The sequence below is a fragment of the Salvelinus sp. IW2-2015 genome, linkage group LG18 (assembly GCF_002910315.2).
Source record: "Salvelinus sp. IW2-2015 linkage group LG18, ASM291031v2, whole genome shotgun sequence".
Lineage (NCBI taxonomy): Eukaryota > Metazoa > Chordata > Actinopteri > Salmoniformes > Salmonidae > Salvelinus > Salvelinus sp. IW2-2015.
This window is the reverse complement of record NC_036858.1, coordinates 28,254,541-28,275,696: the sequence shown is the minus strand read 5'-3', so window position 1 is coordinate 28,275,696 and position 21,156 is coordinate 28,254,541. Positions and strand designations below refer to the sequence as shown.

Genomic DNA, 21,156 nt, shown 5'->3' with positions numbered 1-21,156 from the left:
TGAGGAGTACTGGTTAGAGCATTTCTTAATCCTGGTCCTGGGGAACCAAAGGCGGTGCATGTTTAGTGTTTGCCATGGCACGACACAGCCAATTCAAATGATCAACTCATCATCAAGCTTGGACGATTTGAAATCAGGTTTAGCACTAAGGCAACGACTAAAATGTGCAACCCTTTGGGTCCCCAGGATCAGGATTAAGAAACACTGTGTTGGAGCACTGGACTCGAGAAATATAGTACAGCTGCTYTACACTACTGGTGAACTGGACAGAGTAATAGACTAGCGTCTTCATCTCTTCAAACCACCTCTGATGTTTATGCAGAAACTAGCTCTTAGGAAAGGCTAGGCGTGTTTGGTTGAGCCTAAATGGACTGGTTTTCATTGGGCTGCATTTCGAGAAGCATTGCACAGCATATTATGCTCCTAAAGGGTTAACCCCCCTCTAGATTCCACGAGGAGCTCGTCAGCCATTGCTTCACACCTGGAATTCTCTCCGAACTCTGCCTCACGCCACGTTTTTCAACCTCTGTTCCACATTAAAGAACATATGAAAGCTCCCCAATAACTGCCGTTGGAAAAAGCCAGAGCAGCAGTTACGGGGAGGACTGGCAAGTCAACGGGGAGYTGTGGAAATGTGAACCRGGCCGGCAAAAACACCTCGAGACTAGAGGATGAGGTCTCACACTCGGGCTACTGGCGATGAGAAGCGACTCCCCTACTGTCTGAACACCGCAAAGGACAAAAGTCAGTTTTATTTACCCGAGACGTTGCGGAAATGAGAGACATCTTTCTCTACAAAAAAAACCTAATCAAGAATACACTCAAAAGAAAGGCCAACAGAATAAGACTATAAGACTGTTTTTCATCAAAGCTCATCTCATCAACTACTGCTGGTAGAGGCTGGATGGACAAAAGCTTAACTAAGCTAATGGCGCTAGCTGGTGTGTGTGTGTGTGTGTGTGTGTGTGTGTGTCTAACCTTTACTACCGCCAACAAAGCTTAGAAAGTACTCTTACCTCATCTCCCGACAATGACTGTTTAAAGTGCAGAATCGCCTTGGTGTCGGCAATTGAGCAAATGTTTTATTTTATTTAACTAGAAAAGTCAGTTCAGAACAAATTCTAATTTACAATGACAGCACCTTCAAATGATTGACGGTGCACATTTGAGTTAGCCCAGAAAAATGACGGCTAAGTCAAGCTCAGGTTATCGGTCAGCCTGGCCAAAAGGGCCTGACTGTCTGGGTGACCTTTCAACGTCCTTTTTACCTCAAGGTCAGGCTGCTGTGACATCTCTCTGACCCAAATGAAACAGCCCTCACTGCCCTTTCCCCCTTTCATTATCTTACCCCATCTGTTAACTCTGAAGTTGTAGCTTCCCTCCTGATAAAACCTTCCTCTCGAATCCCATATTGACCTATAAAAATACAAACACCATTGCTCAGTGGAGCTGTACTCAACCGCTCTGTTATTGGTTTGGTGATGTCACCAGGCAGGCCAAAACTCAATCCAACAAAAACAGGCTGAAATATACACTAAAAATGGCATTATCATCATTTCAAAGTATCATTCCAACCTCCGTGTAGAAATATATATACATATATATAAGAAATATAAAACACAGGAAAATCACGTTCTTGACGGCACTGGGCCTTTGAACCAGTCGAGATGAGTATTTACAGTTAGAAGTCTAGTGGAAAGCCTTCCCAGAAGAGTGGAGGCTGTTTAAGCAGTAAAGGGGGGACCAACTCCATTAATACCCATGATTCTGGAATGAGACGTTCGACGAGCAGGTGTCCACCTACTTTTGGTCGTGTAGTGTATGTTTAAGCGTACATGACTGTTGGGAGTGTTGTTGCCGTACCTTTCGCAGCAGACGTCTTGACCACACTCTGGCTGTTGTCCAGACAGCGGTAGCGCTGGAAGATAAAGAACGATCGATATTGATCTTTTTAGGGCCGATGCCGATACCGATTTTTGGGGGTCAAGGAGGCGGATGGCCGATATTTTAGGCCATTGCTCAATATCAATACATTTGCAAATTTGGATGAGAAGATGTCCTAGAGACAGACATGCTTACATCCATTTTAAAATCAAACAATAAAATGTGACTTTGTCTTTACCAATCTAACCACTTAACAGAATGGTAATACTTTATTTGAATGGTAAATCTCTTGATGAACTGGGTAAAAGAAGACGGCTTAGGCCTATTCAGGTGAATGTACATTCAATAGGAGTGTGGGCATGCATTGATTATTTTTAGCTTGTTTTGGCTAAATCAGTGGAGTCCACAGATGACAAACAAACCGTTTGCGGACTTCTAGTAGCCTACTGATCAACAACATTTGCATAGAAGCAGAGGCCGCATGTTTCTACACACGGACGAAATTCACGTTGATTCAAAACATCGCTAAACAAAAATGCTAAAACGCACAACAGCCCATTTCGAAAAGCTCAAGTGCAAAAACAAAGCGACAATGGAATCTGTTTGTAGCTGAGGCATACAGTCACATTAGTAAGATCATGTGAGGCAGACCAGCTGAGCTCTCTGTGTGTGTGTGTGTGTGTGTGTGTGTGTGTGTGTGTGTGTGTGTGTGTGTGTGTGTGTGTGTGTGTGTGTGTGTGTGTGTGTGTTCAGCGTACTGACATGAGTGCTTTGAATAGTGCCTGATTTGCATGTGGCAGTACACACACACACGTCTACGGAGAAGTTCATCCCATGTCAGAGTGACCAGAATATGTGGTTATGTGTGAGAAGGACTGTGTGCGCCATAGCCACAGCTTGGTGGCTTGCAGTGGTGTCTGTTGTCAGGCTCAGACTGCTGGTGTTTTTCCAGGCCGACGGGAGGAACTGTGGCGCAGGGGAAAGCCTAACTACTGCCTCTCCACACGTGCGCTAAGCTGACCCAATTTCGGGACTCACTTCATGCGCACCAGTGTGGAGCAAAAATTAAAAAGGACCCGTTTGATCGCGATATCCCAGCCCGCCTCCCCTCCCTTTGAAAGCAGAGTGTAAATTCCCCATGCATGCCATTCCGATCTGATTAATCAGCATTCGGGAGTTAAAGAGGATCACAAGAATGGAGTGGCAGTCAGTCCGTCCCCCCCCCATTCCCTCTCTCTGGGCCGACTCCTCTTCAAGACACTCAGAGTCAACGCTATAGAGTCTCGCCCTTCTCACCATCATAGTCAGGGAGAGAGGGGTTCACATTCACACCCTCTGTGCAACCCCCCCCCATTCTCATAATCACCCGGCCTCCTCTCTCATTCTCACACATGATTGGAATCCCAAACACTCTCGGGGTACAAAATGCTAGGTATGAGATAAAAGTCTTTGAAAGCACACTATTATCGCCGGCATGATAGTTTAGATTGGGGGGGGTGAGTTTGATTACATTGTCAACGAGAATAGCACAATTCTTCCTCACTTTGAAATAACAACAAAGGGAAAGGATACGTGCAAGTGACTGACGTCGGTGGCTGTCCTTCAGCCTGGTCCCAGATCAGTTTGTGCCATCTTGCTAACTTCTCTGATCAGTGTCAATGACCGTTGGCAAGACAGCATAAAAAGATCGGGGACCAAGCTAGCTGTCCTGTGCCTTGCTGTATTAGACTAGCACTATGGGCAGCCTCAGCCAATGGAGCCAAAGGAGGGGGACACCAACAGGGAAGACCTGCCCTGTGACAGGGCTAGCTGCAGCACGCCTCTCTGAAGGCAGGCCCACGCTGTTGACACGAGGACTGGGAGTAAACAGTGATGGGGCATGAATGTTGAACCATCTGGCTGGGACTCAGCCTTCTACTCGCTCTCTCTCTCTCCAGTCTCCCGCTCTCCACGTCTCCTCTCTCCAGTCTCTCCCTCTCTCTCCAGTCTCTCCTCTCTCCTCCGCTCCAGTCTCCCCTCTCTCTCTCTCGCTCCAGTCTCTCCTCTCTCTCTCGCTCCAGTCTCTCCTCTCCTCTCTCGCTCCAGTTCTCTCCTCTCGCTCCAGTCTCTCCCTCTCTCTCTCGCTCCAGTCTCTCCCTCTCTCTCTCGCTCCAGCTCTTCCCTCTCTCTCTCGCTCCAGTCTCTCCCTCTCTCTCTCGCTCCAGTCTCTCCCTCTCGCTCCAGTCTCTCCCTCTCGCTCCAGTCTCTCCCTCTCGCTCCAGTCCTCCTCTCGCTCCAGTCTCTCCCTCTCGCTCCAGTCTCTCCTCTCCTCAGTCTCTCCCTCTCCTCCAGTCTCCCTCTGCTCCGTTCTCCTCAGTCTCTCCCTCTGGCTCAGTCTCTCCCTCTGCTCCTCTCTCTCGGCTCCAGTCCTCTCCTCTGCCCAGTCTCTCCCTCTGGCTCCAGTCTCTCCCTCTGCTCCAGTCTCTCCCTCTGGCTCCAGTCTCTTCTCTCTCGCTCCAGTCTCTCCCTTCTCTCTCTGGCTCCAGTCTCTCCCTCTCTCTCTGGCTCCAGCTCCCTCTCTCCGCTCCGCTCTCCCCTTCTCTGGCTCCAGTCTTCTCCCTCTCTCTCTGGCTGCCAGTCTCTCCCTCTCCTCTGCTCCAGTCTCTCCCTCTCTCTCTGGCTCCAGTCTCTCCCTCTCTCTCTGGCTCCAGCTCTCCTCTCTCTCTGGCTCCAGTCTCTCCCTCTCTCTCTGCTCCAGTCTCTCCTCTCTCTCTGGCTCCAGTCTTCTCCCTCTCTCTCTGGCTCCAGTCTCTCCTCTCTCTCTGGCTCCAGTCTCTCCCTCTCTCTCTGGCCTCCAGTCTCTCCCTCTCTCTCTGGCTCCAGTCTCTCCTCTCTCTCTGGCTCCATCTCTCCTCTCTCTGCTCCAGTCTCTCCCTCTCTCTCTGCTCCAGTCTCTCCTCTCTCTCTGGCTCCAGTCTCTCCCTCTCTCTCTGGCTCCAGTCTCTCCCTCTCTCTCTGGCTCCAGTCTCTCCCTCTCTCTTCTGGCTCCAGTTCTCCCTCTCTCTCTGCTCCAGCTCTCTCCCTCTCTCTCTGGCTCCATTCTCTCCCTCTCTCTCTGGCTCCAGTCTCTCCCTCTCTCGCTCTGCTCCAGTCTCTCCCTCTCTCTCTGCTCCAGTCTCTCGCTCTCTCTCTCCGCCTTCCTCTCTCTGGCTCCAGTCTCTCCCCTCTCTCTCTGGTCCAGTCTCTCCTCTCTCTCTGCTCCAGTCTCTCTCTCGCTCATCTCTCTCGCTCCAGTCTCTCTCGCCTCCAGTCTCTCTCGCTCCAGTCTCTCGCCGCTCCAGTCTCTCTCGCTCCAGTCTCTCTCGCTCCAGTCCTCTCGCTCCAGTCTCTCCTCTTCTTCGCTCTCCAGTCTCTCCCTATCCTCTCGCTCCAGTCTCTCCCTCTCTCTCTCGCTCCAGTCTCTCCTCTCGCTCCAGTCTTCTCCCTCTCTCTCTCGCTCCAGTCTCCCTCCAGCTCCTCCCCTCGTCTCTCGCTCCAGTCTCTCCCCCAGTCTCTCCCTCTCTCTCTCGCTCCAGTCTCTCCCTCTCTTCTCGCTCCAGCTCTCCCTCTCTCTCTCGCTCAGTCTCTCCTCTCTCTCCGCTCCAGTCTCTCCCTCTCTCCTGCTCCAGTCTCTCCCTCTCTCTCTGCTCCAGGCTCTCTCTCCTCCAGTCTCTCCCTCTACTCTCTCTCGCTCCAGCTCTCCCTCCTCTCTCTCCTCCAGTCTCTCCCTCTCTCTCTCTCGCTCCAGTCTCCCCTCTCTCTCTCTCGCTCAGTCTCTCTCCCCGTCTCTCTCCTCTCTCCAGTCTCTCTCTCCAGTCTCTCTCTCCAGTCTCCCTCTCCAGTCTCATCTCCTCTCCAGTCTCCCTCTCCACTCCCTCTCCAGTCTCCTCTCCAGTCTCCCTCTCCAGTCTCTCTCCAGTCTCCCTCTCCAGTCTCCCTCTCCAGTCTCCTCTCCAGTCTCCCTGTGTCCCCGAGCTGATTTACAACAACAAGGGAACATTGCAGAGATTCTGGTCTCCCCGTCCCCTTCTCTAGTTCCAGTGAAGTCGGGCCGGGAACGAGATGACCTTTGAGGCGATGAAACAATGCTCTCTCGACACAATATTGAAAAAACAGAATCTACGCATGAGAACGCAGCAGGCAGCTACTCATAATACAACCCCCCCCACACACACACACACACCTCCCGAACATTTCCACTGTCAGGCAGGCTAAGAAAACAACACTGAACATGAGTCAGTTTTCATAATAGGCAGGTGACCTACCCTGACAAAATTATCTCAAGGACATACATGTGGTGTTGAAAGAATGTGGGGAGAGTATCCATTCCAAAACAACATGTTGCTTTTGACAGTAAACTCTCTTTTCTCCTTAGACAACGATAGACCAAGGGCTACCTTCATATTTCCCTGAAAAAAGTCATTTGAACCATTTGCTTTGATTTTCTGTTTCTTTGTATCAAATAATCACGACGTCACGCCTTTGGAGTTCCATTTTTCACTCATGTTCCCAGCAATCCAACAGACACATTTCAACCCATTTGTTTGATGCGACGGGGTCCATACTTGCTTACTCTTGCTCAAACCTAAATCATTTTCTCTAAAATGCTACATATTAGCTTTTCCCGTGAGATAACCTGGCACACTTAGCCCTATAGTACCATGACCTGCGCATGACCATCTCCTAGTGTTGTAATGATACCATACCAGGCCAAGTATCAAGATAACGAGTAGGGCCGCGATACCACAGGTCGGTACTGCGTTAGCACCGTCCCCCCGGAAGCCTGTTCCCGTTTTCTAAACGTTATGCGCACGTGCTGGACAAAAAAACAACCTTGAACTGATATTCACACTTCTACACAACGGAAGACATACTGAATTTAACTTCACACTGTTCACTATAATAGAACACTGCATAGAATGCCTGATCTTCTCATATTCGCAAAGGCCTACCTGTAATTTGGCTGGAGGAATCGGAGGAAGGAACGCATGATCTGAATGTCATTGTGGCAGTAAGGGGGAAACACCACATGAAAGGCACCAAACAGAATTTAAGGAACACCAGAAAGAGATATATATATATATATATGATATAGTTTAGGCTTACATTAGGTCTATATGTATCCTACCTTTGAAGCACATCTCATGATTAGCAGACATTTTAACCTTTCTTCCAGTGCCAATCAAATTTGCCTAGACCTACGGTCACGTCACCAGGTTGTTAGTTAGCTAGGTAACACGACTGAACAAAGTTGTTTGTTATCAAACCAAAAATTATCTTCCCGGCCTGCGGGATGCCATTTTTTTTTAAACTCTGGTTGTATGGGTCATATTTTTTTGAACCGTTTGAGCTAGAGAAGAGCCGTTTTCTTTGCTGTAAAGCTGCATGCATGCCTGCTGCTGTCACGTGACAGCAAACTAGCAAAGCCTATTCAGATTGGCCTGTGCACTGTTATACCAGGGATGAAACGATATACGGTGCATTCGGAAAGTATTAAGACCCCTGGACTTTTTCAACATTTTGTTACCTTACAGCCTTATTCTAAAATTGATTAAAAAGTTGTTATCCCCTAGATCTACACACAATACSCCATAATTTCCAGAAGAATTCAGACCCTTCTCTATGAGACTCGAAATTGAGCTCAGGTGCATCCTGTTTCCATTGATCATCCTTCAGATGTTTCTACAACTTGATTGGAGTCCACCTGTGGTAAATTCAATTGATTGGACATGATTTAGAAAAGGCCCACACCTGTCTGTATAAGGTCCCACAGTTGACAGTGCATGTCAGAGCAAAAACCATGCCATGAGGTCGAAGGAATTGTCCATAGAGCTCCGAGAAAGGATTGTGTCGAGGCACAGATCTGGAGAAGGGTACCAAAAAATGTCTGCAGCATTGAAGGTCCAAGAACACAGTGGCCTCCATTTTTGTATGCAAGAAGTTTGGAACCACCAATACTCTTCTGAGAGCTGGCCGCCCGACCAAACGAGGGAGGTGTCTTGGTCAGGGAGGTGACCAAGAATCTGATGGTCACTCTGACAGAGCTCTAGAGGTTCCTCTGTGGAGATAGGAGAATCTTCCAAAAGGACAACCATCTCTGCAGCACTCCACCAATCAGGCCTTTATGGTAGCGTGGCCAGACGGAAGCCACTCCTCAGTAAAAGGCACATGAGTWGGCCAAAAGCCACCTAAATACTCTCAGACCATGAGAAACAAAATTCTCTAGTCTGATGAACTGAAGATTGAACTCTTTGGCCTGAATGSCAAGCGTCACGTCTGGAGGAAACCTGGCACCATCCCTATGGTGAAGCATGGTGGTGGCAGCATTATACTGTGTGGATGTTTTTTAGCAAGAGAGACTGGGTGACTAGTCAGGATCGAGGGACAAATGAACAGAGCAAAGTACAGAGAGATCCTTGATGAAAACCTGCTCCAGAGCGCTCAGGACCTCAGACTGGGGTGAAGGTTCACATTCCAACAGGACAACAACCCTAAGCACACAGCAAAGACAATGCAGAAGTGGCTTTGGGACAAGTCTCTGAATGTCCTTGAGTGGCCCAGCCAGAGCCCGGACTTAAACCTGATCGAATATCTCTGGAGAGACCTGAAAATAGCTGTGCAGTGACACTCCCCATCTAACCTGACAGAGCTTGAGAGGATCTGCAGAGAAGAATTAGAGAAACTCCCCAAATACAGGTGTGCCAAGCTTGTAGCGTCATACCCAAGAAGAGTCGAGGCTGTAATCGCTGCCAAAGATGCTTCAACAAAGTACTGAGTAAAGGGTCTGAATATTTATGTAAATGTGATCATTCCTTTTTTTATATAGAAATGTGCAACAAAACACCCCAAAAAATCTTGTTTTTGCTTTGTCATTATGGGGTATTGTGATGAGGGGGGAAAAAAACGATGTAATCCATTTTAGAATAAGGCTGTAATGTAACAAAATGTGGAAAAGGTCATTATAACTTGGCTACAAATGTTAGACAAAATTAAAGTCTTTGCTGATCTGTTTCACAAATATCAATGTGCTCTTATGGAAAAAAAGAGATATGTTGAATAAACCTCCTATGTTTACACTGCGTAAAAAACATTAAGAACACTGTCCTAATATCGCGTTCCAAACGCTTTCCCCCTCAGAACAGCCTCAATTTGCTGGGGCATGGACTACAAGGTGTCGAAAGTGTTTCACAGGGATGCTGGCTCACTCATACATTTCTTTTTTAAATCAGAGAGGCTTGTTGAATAGCAGTAATGTACCGTAATTTGTAATCGTTGCCAGGTGGCATCCTAAGTCAAAAAAGCTTACCAGCAGCACTTGACGAGACTGGTACTCGGCAGGTGCTTTTTCAAAGCCTATGGGAAATGCTAAAATGTTGCATTTCTTTCAAGAAAAACTTTAAGTTTAGATTTAAGCAAGAGTTTGTAAGTATGGCCCCATCGAGTTTTGAATCAATGTTTTTGTCATCCCGCAGCAGGGGCGTAACCTATAAAGGGGTAACTTTAGATCGGTTTCATACCAATTTCACATTCTCTTGTATCCCCCCCCCCCCACTAACAAAAAAAAAAACAGAGGCACAAAAATCTGACCACATTAACCTTCACTGTGCCATAAAAGTCCGTCAAAGAATATGGTTGCAATATGGGCACACGCCTACGAAGAGGCACACAAAGGACCCCGCGCACATACATGTGAGCAATCGAATCGCACGCTGTCACTCAAAACAACATCAGATAGCCACAAAACACGGCAGCACGCCATCTTGTCAACATTCATATTTACATGTGACCGCAATATTTACCCGGGAAAAAGAAGCAGAAATGTCACCCCGAGTACTTGATTAAAGTCAGAAGACAACGCTGAGAAGCAGCTCGTAAGGAAGATCGAAAAAAAAAAGCGGACACTACACACAGATTACAAGAACAATGTGTAAGATTTTGCAGGTAAGGCCAGGGGTTCATTGACCGTATTCAATTTATGACTGCAAAAATAACTTGACTAGATTGTAATGGTGGTAGAGAAGGCAAATAGCGCAAATATGAAGCCATGAAGCCACACAAAAAACTGATAAGCGTGGATGTATGAATACTCCTAACCTGCAAAATGATTCCTCCATATAATATCAGCGATAGTCATTGGTGGGCCACCAGCTGGGTGTGGTTTACCTTTGTCATGGTCAGTCCTTATCATATCCATTAAGGAATTCTCCAAAGAGTGCAAGCTAAATGCATCAAAGGGCCGATTCCGGTCCTGCAAGAGAAGAGAGGGGTCAGAGGTTAGTCATCTCATCTCAGCTGGTTATCAAAGTAGAACACAACAACACCACTACTCGACACCATCTTGCTTAAGACTAGCTTGAGATAATAGCTGGGTCATAGCTTGATGAGTTTTCCTTATTCTCTCACAAGTCATCATCCACACAGACGCACAAAACATAAACACATCCATTTGTTGAAAGTTGAGCAGTGACCCCCCGATAAGGTGAGAGCAGGGTTTCAACTGAATGAGGGCCTCTTACAACTCTCGTGCCCAAATCAAAGAAGACGTTCATAGACCATACTGCCTAACATCACACAGCAGAAACTATGGGAAACTTGCATGTGTTTGCAATTTGCGTCGCTGTTCAAATTCTGGTTGGTTCCCTTTGTTTAAAGGGCAGAACGGTATGGAGTCGAAGCCAGATGTTTTCACGTAGCAACACACCGCCCTGGTATTGTTGGAGCATCAAAGCAGGCCAAGACCAGCTGATCTTGTAATCTCAGCAAATATCAGAAAGTCAAGATCATACATTAGCCAACAGAAACTGAGAGAGAGTGAGTATTTGACTTTGGCAGCTGGGACTGCACAGTGTGCACATTTCGGTTGGTCTGATCGGAAAAGGTGTACGCACACTGCACATATAATTGTAACGATGAAATGATAAATGTATGTCACTTGGCAAGTAAAAAGCGAAGGATTTCAACAGTAGGGACACACATTCCAATCAAGGGTAGATAGTGCCAAGTATGGCGTGCTTTGAGAGAGTGTTCTTTCCTCAAACACTCAAGATGTTTCCATATGGTGTGTATGACCATCCCTGGGCTAGTGTCACATAATAGCCCAGTCCTTCAAAATCATCAAGTTTACACTTCTGAACATATCACCTGTGACATACACTCTAGCCAGTTTATTAGGTACGCCACCCCSACTAACAAAAATGGTTCACTCCTACAGAGTGAGTCACGTGGCCGAGGCTTGCTATACAAAGCAGGCGGACAAGTTGCTGAATGCCTTGATGCCTATCAAATGAATGTTAGAATTGGCTAAAAGAGTGACTTAAGTGACTTTGAGCGTGGTATGATCATCGGTGCCAAGCGCGCTGGTTCCATCCAGTATCACAGAAACGTCCGGCCTCCTGGGCTTTTCACGTGCGACAGAGTCCAARGTTTACAGAGAGTGGTGTGACAAACATAACACATCCAGTCATCAGCAGTCTTGTGGGCAAAAACAGCTCATTGATGGGAGGTCGAAGGAGAACGGCAAGAAGCGTGCAAGCTAACGGGCGGGCCACAAACAGGAAAAGATCAGCACACTACAACAGCGGTGTGCAATACGGCATCTCGGAAAGCACAACTCATCGGTCCTTGTCACAGATGGGTTATTGCAGCTGACGACCACACTGGGTCCACTCATATAAGCTAAAAGGAAGAAGAAGCGGCTGCAGTGGGCACCAGATCACAAATACTGGACAATCAAGGAGTGGAAAAACATTGCCTGGTCTAACGAATCCCAGTTCCCGTTGTGTCATTCTAATGGCAGTCAGGATTTGGCGTAAAAGCATATGTCCATGGCCCCATCCTGCCTGGTGTCAACGGTACTGGCTGTTAGCAGTGGTGTAATGGTGTGGGGAATGTTTTCCTGCAACACGTTATGTCCCTATAWATAAATTGAGCGACGGTTCCATGYCCCGGATAATTCAGGKTGTTCTGGAGGCAAAGGGGGGTCCGACCCGGTACTAGGCAGGTGTACCTAATAAACTGGCCACTGAGTGTACGTACGGGGACAAATAAGAATATGGTAGGGAAGAACGCGCCTGAAATACATTGAAGCTTATCACCAAACCTGCCTGACCTTCAGCCAAAGATTAAGCACCCCCTCTGTGTGTGTGTGTGTGTGGCAGTCCTTCTGGCCAGCTGACCTGCTACGTCGCCACCCGCTGAACCCACCTTTTGAACACATTCACCTGCTGGGCTGCCTGGAACTCGTTTCTAAATAAAATACCAATTGGGGAGTGGAATCAATCATATTCTACTCAATAGCCTACATTCATCTGATCTGAATCATCAACGTTCACAGCGAAAGGGAGGAGGGTAGGGCATTGGGCGATTCGTTCTGCATGAAGTTCAGCCTATAAAGTGTAGGGCCAGTTGGTATATATTTGGGCCCAGACTACAGAGTTGATTCAGTGAGATTATTTTGGCACACTTCCTGGTTCATTGAGGGAGAGACTGATCCAATATGGAGCCTGTGTTGATACGAGTGACCTGAGAAGCAGACACATTCTAGTAGATTGTATCATAAAATATTTTTTATTGTAGGCGAGTAAGTCAGCGAATAAGTGAATGAGCTTAAGAGGGTGTAGGCAAGTGACAGAGTGTGCCTGGTGAATTCGGGTTAAGCCGAGCCCTTGGCAGCTGTGTCCTGTGAGTCCACTGCCCTAGCCTCGGGGCCACATTGTTTGCCACCAGTGCTATTGTCGTGCATTCAAAAGTGTTATTCCCCCCTCTCTGGATCCACAGCACTGCCGCGGGCAGATAAAAATCTGCCCACTTGGTACAAACGGTAAACACTTAAAATGCTGAGTTTTTCATTCCCCTCCCCTCTTTTTCCACCACCATGCACTCTCCTGAACCTGAACAAAGAGAGTGAAGGGCATCATTCACAGTCAGTGGCTCAAATACCTGGGCTGTGTTCATTAGACACAAAATTGAAAATAACAGGGAGGGACTACCTGAACTTGTCCTATAAGAAACGCTTGTTTTCATTTTCCATCGCAAAACGTTTTGTAACGTTCTGCCCTAATGAATAGGACTCTGGGGAGATACCCCTTATATACTGCATCTATCAGACTACTCCACCACTGCTTTGATTGTGTTAATACACCAGCATGTTGGATACAGACCATGTTAACATTTCTCCCTATTCTTAAAATTCTCTCCACATCTGGGGTCGGTTGCACCAGTTGGACGAAAAAAAAAAAAAAAAAGTGGTCTTAAATGCTAGTTCGGGCCTGGCTACGTCCTGTCGCACCAACCGAAAATAACACTAGTCGTAGCCAAGTCCGGCGTAAGTGACGGCTGCTCGGCCGTGCTCGTTTCTTGTTACAGTTTCCAAAAGTAAATAACGAGATAGCTAGCATATTTGTCACATTTTCAGATTCAGAAATAAGGAAAACCATAGAGCTGTATAGCAAACGTCGAGAGATTCTGACAGTTAAGTTCAATAGCACTGCAACAAACAGAAGAAAAAATAAATAATCTGGAAGCTTTTTAACTACATTGAACCAAATTATAAATCGCAATTATTTCAGTTCATATAAGGAAATCAATCGATTGAAATAAATTAAATTAGTCCCTAATATATGGATTTCACATGACTGGAATACAGATATGCATCTGTTGGTCACAGATACCTTAAAAAAAAGGTATGGGCATGGATCAGAAAACCAGTCAGTATCTGGTGTAACCACCATTTGCCTCATGCATCGTGACATCTTTCAGGCTTTTGATTGTGGCCTGTGGATTGTTGTCCTGCTCCTCTTCAACGTCTGTGCGGAGTTGCTGGATATTGGCGGGAACTGGAACACGTCGATCCAGAGCATCCCAAACATAATCAATGGGTGACATGTCTGGTGAGTATGCAGGCCATGGAGGAACTAGGTCATTTTCAGCGTCCAGGAATTGTGTACAGATCCTTGTGACATGGGGCTGTGCATTATCATGCTGAAACATGAGGGGATGGTGGCGGATGAATGGCAGGGCAATGGGCCTCAGGATCTCGCCACGGTATCTGTGCATACAAATTGCCATTGGTAAAATGCAATAGTGTTCGTTGTCCGTAGCTTATGCCTGCCTATACCATAACCCCACCATGGGGAACTCTGTTCACATCAGCGAACCGCTCGCCCACATAACACCCTGTCTGCCATCTGCCCGGGATTCATCTGTGAAGAGCACACTACTCCATTGTGCCAGTGACCATCGAAGGTGAGCATTTGTCCACTTAAGTCGGTTACGACACAGAACTGCAGTCAGGTCAAGACCCTGGTGAGGACGACGATCACGCAGAGGAGCTTCCCTGAGACGTTTCTGACAGTTTGTTCAGGTATTCTTCTGCTGTGCAAACCCAGTTTCATCAGTTGTCCAGGTGGTGGGCTCACACCATCCCACAGGTGAAGAAACCGGATGTGGAGGTCCTGGGCTTGAGTGATTACACGTGGTGTGCGGTTGTGAGGCCAGCTGCCAAATTCTCTAAAATGATGTTGGAGGTGGCTTATGGTAGAGAAACTAACATTCAATCTCTGGCAACAGTTCTGGTGGACATTCCTGAAGTCAGCATGCCAATTGCACGCTCCCTCAAAACTTGAGACATCTGTGGCATTGTGTTGTGACAAAACTGCACATTTAAGAGTGGCCTTTTATTGTCCCCCAGCACAAGGTGCACCTGTGTAATGATCATGRCGTTTAATCAGCTTCGATATATACCACACCTGTCAGGTGGCTGGATTATCTTGGCAAAGGAGAAATGCTCACTAACAGGGATGTAATTAAATTTCTGCACAAAATTTGAGAGAAATAAGCTTTTTGTGCATATGGAAAATGTCTGGGATCTTTAATTTCAGCTTATGAAACATGGGACCAACACTTGACATGTTGCGGTTATATTTTTGTTCAGTATAATAAAGTAAATGATGAGAATGGGGAGTTTGGCTGCATATCATTAGAGAAGGTGCGAAAGAAAGGGAAAGATCTCATGACAAGAGTAAGAAAAGACGCAGGTGCCCTGAAAAACCCACCTACGGGAGGAGGTCCTGCTCCTAAAATATTGCCTTATATTGTTGCTATAGCTTATATATTTGGCACAGATTCCCCTGCCTTCATGGGAATGGATGGTGCGGACAGCACGGCATCACCCAGCAGAAGATGATWAAAAAAAAAGCTCAAGATCCACATCCACTAACAGCAGCCGAGTAGTGGAGATCAATAGCAACAGTACAAACTAAAACCATTCATTTATCATTATCTAACTGCCAGGTGTAGGCCATATGTGCGGGATATTTCAAGGCACCACTGTTGTCTTTGCCCTCGTTAGGTCTTTCTATTTCTTGTGACCACTGTCTGCATGCAACAAGCTGCCCACTCTCCTATTAAGGCTACTTGTTATAATTTCAATGTTTGTTATCTCATTTAGACACTGACTCGAGCTGCCCGGACACATCGTTTACAGCCACAACGCAGAGCCAGAGCAGGGTGCATCGGGACAAGACCAGCTAAATGAGATGCAGTTGACGTTCATAGAGAAGGCGATAGAGAGAGACGGAGACTGAGAAACTGAGAGGAAAAATTAAAATGTGAGCTTGAGAAATTAGGTTCCTTGAGCAGCAACATCAACAGACTATTGCAGAGTGAGGGGGAGTAACATACACTACACTGTAGACAACAATAATAAATAGTACACCGAATAGGCTTTTGAATTCTTAAGAAATAAATACACGCATTTTACAATCATTTTAAGTGTGGTCTTTGCATTTGTAAATACTACCAATAAGACTTTCAAAATGTTGAAGGAAAGAAAGGAGGATACGACTTTTGATCATTACAACATATTTCTTTATAGGTTGGTTATAGAAGTTTCAGTCTCTCATTTAGCGCCTAGACCTATAGAGCCATTTCTGTGTTTGAAAACGCGCAAGTTGCTGGCAGAACAAGGGGGAGTACTTATAGAACGCCTGAAAAAAAAGCCTCTATTTACAAATCAAATTTTATTTGTCACATACACATGGTTAGCAGATGTTAATGCGAATGTAGTGAAATGGTTGTGCTTCTAGTTCCGATAGTGCAGTAATATCTAACAAGTAATCTAACAATCCCCCAACAACTACCTAATACACCCAAATCTAAAGGGGTGAATGAGAATATGTACATGCAAGTATATGGAGGAGCGATTCTAGTATAAATACAGTATATACACGTGATATGAATAATGTAAGATATGTAAACATTACTAAGGTGGCATTATTTAAAGTGACATTGTATAAAGTGACTAGTTTATGAAAGTGGCCACCTTCTTGGGTACAGAAACAACAGTAGCCATCTTGAAGCATGTGGGGACAACAGACTGGGATAGGGAGCGATTGAATATGTTCGTAAACACACCAGCCAGCTAATCTGCACATGCTCTGAGGACACGGCTAGGGATGCCGTCTGGGCCAGCAGCCTAGCGAGGGTTAACACGCTTAAATGTTTTACTCACATCAGCCACGGAAAAGGAGAGGGGGGGGGGGGGGGGGGGGGACGCAGTCCTTGTTAGCGGGCCGCGACGGTGGGACTGTATTATCCTCCAAGCAGGCAAAAAAGGTGTTTCGTTTGGCTGGAAACGTGACATCGGTGTCCGTGACGTGGCTGGTTTTCTTTTTGTAGTGTGTGATTGTCTGTAGACCCTGCCACATATGTCTTGTGTCTGAGCCGTTGAATTGAGACTCCACCTGGTCCCTGTACTGACATTTCACTTGTTTGATTGCCTTGCAGAGAGAATACCTACACTGTTTATATTAAGTCATATTCCCAGACCTCTTTCCATGGTTAAATGCGGTGGATCGCACCCTGTTTTTTGCGATTGCCATCATCCATCCACGGTTTCTGGTTAGGGTAGGTTTTAATAGTCACAGTGGGTACAACATCTCCAATGCACTTCTTTATAAAACGCACTCACCGAGTCAGCGTATAGGCCGATGTTGTTCTCTGAGGCTCGGAACATATTCCAGTCCGCGTGATCAAAACAATCTTGAAGCGTGGCTTCCGATTGGTGGGACCAGCGTTGAATGGTTTTCGTCACTGGAATATKTTGTATGAGTTTCTGGCTATAAGACGGTATGACCATGATGGCTTTTTCTTTTTTGTCTTATTTCTTGTTTGTTTCACAAGGAAAAATATTTCCTTGTGATGTGCCGATGTGTATACAGCCGTGATGATTAAGGATGAGAACTCTCTTGGTAGATACATGTCTGCAGCTTACCATGAGGTATTCTATATCAGGTGAGCAAAAGCTCAACATTACTTTCACACTGGAAGCAGCACACCAGTTGTTGTCTATGAAGACACACCCCTCCGGACTTGCCCGAGGCCACCTTCGTCCAATTGAGCTGCTGCATGGAGAAACCACTGAGTCCTATGTACATAGAGTCAGCCAGCATAGTCTCTGCAAGGCATATAATATTGCAGTTTTTATTTTTTTTACAAAAAGGTGACCATACTCAACTAGGTGAGCTAGGCCTAAGTGTTAAATGCCCACTGCAGTCCAAAATTCTGTTTTTCCTGTGTTTTATATAGTATTGTACAACTGCTGATGAAACTAACACTYTYAAAAAAAWTTMTTTAAATGTGTGTGATTTCCTGATAGTTGCTGGTTGAAAATTCAATCTACACAGGACCTTCTAATCAGCAGGTTTGCATGAGCGGGAGTTGCGGAAAATCTACAGTAAGGTAATTACATGTATGCCGAGACATTCTTTTATATTGATATAAAACAGCATCATTGGGCCTTTAACAGGTTTGTGAGACAGACATTGATTTTTGTCATCAACTGTTAGATTCAGACTGAGGGACTGAGGCTCTGTCTTTGAAACACTGTCCAAAAAGGATCTGGTTTGTCCGTACAGTGCACAGAGAGATCTAAGAGTCTTCGAGAGATCGAAGAGTCAATTGAAGCACCCCTGCGTCAATTTATGTAACAMAATACAAAAATCSCAATCAAAATCCTTCAGTTTAAGCTAGAGATATTGACGTAATCCACCGCATCCGCCTATGTCAGCCTTCCGCATCTGCGGTGGAAGGTGGCTGAGCTACAGCGGTGTGTCAGACTATGAGACATCCCGAAAATCATTCTTCTCACGAAAACGTCTGTAGTGTCTGAACGGTTTGGCCRACAAAACTATGACCACTTTCTGGAAAGGGGAGACTCGTGAGCACGATGTTGTTCTCCGTTTTTCTCTACGATCCCCAAAAGTGTCACGGGACTCGTCTGAAGTCGATAACGCTGATATGCCAACTTCTGTCTACCTCCAAACCGTTTAAGCTACAAACGAATATGACCCCACTATAGAAAGGGGATACTTTCACGACTGTCTTTTTTTATATTTATGAATTTGTTATTCAATGCGTTTCTATGGGCTATAGTAGTAAAAGGCCAAATTCTATATTTTATCAACCTTTTATTTTTATACCTAAGGGGTCCTAAAATTCAAAATAGATAAATGATCCATGGTATGACAATCTTAAAACAATTCCATAGGTTAARTCAGAACCCAATGTCAAGTCGACTCATTTCAAACGAAGGTGTCTTCTGAGATGCTCATGTGACTTTGTTTTTTAACTTAACATGGACATGTTAAGTTGAATTCCACACATTCCTGACCTTTTATCCAGCAGCCAACAACAGTTGGGTATGAGCACATGCCAGCACAACCTGGACTCACCCTGCATTCATGTCACATACTGTATATGGGAAAGAGATTAAGAATAGCAGGTGGACTTGATCTGGCACACAGCATCAAATAAAATACAAAATATTCATCACATGCTTTGTAAACAACAGGTGTGGACTAACAGTGAAACGCTTGCTTACGGCCCCTTCCCAACAACGCAAAGAAAAATATCTAAGAAATAAACGAGTAATAAATACACAACGAGTAACAATAACTTGGCTATATACACGGGCTACCAGTAATGAGTCGATGTGCAGGGGTATGAGATAATCGAGGTAAATATGTACAGTTGAAGTCAGAAGTTGCCATACGTCTTCGCCAAACACATTTAAACTCAGTTTTTCACAATTCCTGACATTTAATCCTAGTAAAAATTCCCTGTTTTAGGTCAGTTAGGATCACCACTTTATTTTAAGACTGTGAAATGTCAGAATAATAGTAGAGAGAATTATTAATTTCAGCTTTTATTTCTTTCATCACCTTCCCAGTGGGTCAGACGTTTACATACACTCAATTAGTATTCGGTAGCATTGCCTTTAAAATTTGTTTAACTTGGGTCAAACGTTTTGGGTAGCCTTCCACAAGCTTTCCACAGTAATTTGGGTGAATTTTGGCCCATTCCTGCTGACAGAGCTGGTGTAACTGAGTCAGGTTTGTAGGCCTCCTTGCTCGCACACGCTTTTTCAGTTCTGTCCACACATTTTCCATAGGATTGAGGTCAGGGCTTTGTGATGGCAACTCCAATACCTTGACTTTGTTGTCCTTAAGCCATTTTGCCACAACTGTGGAAGTATGCTTGGGGTCATTGTCCATTTGGAAGCAGGTCTGCTGTTTTCAACTCTCTAGAGACTGCAGGAGCGGTAGAGATACTCTTAATGACCGGCTATGAAAAGCCAACTGACATTTACTCCTGAGGTGCTGACTTGCTGCACCCTCGACAACTACTGTGATTATTATTATTTGACCATGCTGGTAATTTATGAACATTTGAACATCTTGGCCATGTTCTGTTATATTCTCCACCCGGCACAGCCAGAAGAGGACTGGCCCACCCCTCATAGCCTGGTTCCTCTCTAGGTTTCTTCCTAGGTTTTGGCCTTTCTAGGGAGTTTTTCCTAGCCACCGTGCTTCTACACCTGCATTGCTTGCTGTTTGCGGTTTTAGGCTGGGTTTCTGTACAGCACTTTGAGATATCAGCTGATGTAAGAAGGGCTATATAAATAAATTTGATACCTTCAAGCGTTTGGAAATTGCTCCCAAGGATGAACCAGATTTGTGGAGGTCTACAATTTTGTTTCTGAGGTCTTGGCTGATTTCGTTTGATTTTCCCATGATGTCAAGCAAAGAGGCACTGAGTTTGAAGGTAGGCCTTGAAATACATGCACAGGTACAACTCCAATTGACTCAAATGATGTCAATTAGCCAATCAGAAGCTTCTAAAGCCATGACATCATTTTCTGGAATTTTCCAAGCTGTTTAAAGGCACAGCCAATTAGTATATGTAAACTTCTGACCCACTGGAATTGTGATACAGCAAATTATAAGTGAAATAATCTGTCTGTAAACAATTGGTGGAAAAATAACTTGTGTCCTGCACAAAGTAGATGTCTTAACCGCCTTGCCAAAACTATAGCTTGTTAACAAGAAATTTGTGGAGTGGTGGAAAAACGAGTTAATGACTCCAACCTAAGTGCATGTAAACTTCCGACTTCAACTGTACAAGTAGGGATAAAGTGACTAGGCGACACGATAAATAATAAAACAGTAGCAGCAGCGTATAAGATGAGTCAGAAGAGTTGGTGCAAAGAGGGTCAATGCAGATAGTCCGGGGTAGCTATTTGGTTAACTATTTAGTGAGTAAATTAACTCAGTGAGTAGATTCACCTATTTCTGAGGTTGGAGGATGTTCAAAGCAGCCTGTACAATACACATTTACTATATCCGACACAATATTTGAGAACAAACTAGTAATGAGAGAAGACTCCATTGTGTGATCGCATCTGCTAGTAATTGTGAATATTCTTCTGACACTGAATCTGTAAATGAGAGGGCCTAGGCCCTAGGCTGTCACAACTTCACATGTTTTCACTGAAAAATACTTTCCAATAACTGGCTGTCTGAGTCCTATTTTGGACATTGAGTAGTTGCAATGCTTGAGTCACTATCTGTTCAGGGTGTTGGAGACAAAGGGGCTTCYCAGAACACAAAGTACTATATGGGAAAACTGTGCTGCAATGAGTTTAAAAGAAATGAAGTCTGCATTGTTAGCAGTGACAGCAATGCTGCGTTGCTTGTAGGTTTTCATTCTAAGTCTTGTGCTAACGTAAGTCCCCACTCAAAAAACCATCAGTCACAATATGCAGTTACAAAAATGGTATAGGTGTAAAGTACTACAAGGCCTATATCTTTTGAACAAGGAGATATATCGGGCCCAAGTGATAGCCTAAAAAGAATGGGAAGATGGAATAGCATTTAATTGATTTGTGTCTGAGGTAGCTGTAGACATCTGATAAGG

The 21,156-nt window shown here is 45.3% G+C and overlaps 2 protein-coding genes across 7 annotated transcripts in view; both read right to left on the bottom strand.

Moving 5' to 3' along the window:
- The window catches only part of LOC111977725 (cytoplasmic polyadenylation element-binding protein 3-like), a 56,784-nt gene that overhangs the window by 30,943 nt on the left and 4,685 nt on the right, over positions 1-21,156 (bottom strand). For 4 of the 6 annotated variants that reach the window (XM_024007290.2, XM_024007287.2, XM_024007291.2 and 1 more), the window contains 1 exon segment: positions 9,997-10,150. In XM_024007290.2, the coding sequence (XP_023863058.1) occupies positions 9,997-10,150 (154 nt within the window). 6 annotated transcript variants of the gene reach the window in all.
- On the bottom strand, positions 4,785-5,326 carry LOC139029096 (protein enabled homolog; the record flags this gene model as incomplete). Its single annotated transcript, XM_070448193.1, has 2 exons — positions 4,785-4,997; positions 5,168-5,326. Coding segments are annotated over 2 exons (372 nt in total), but the record flags the coding sequence as incomplete, so codon positions are not given.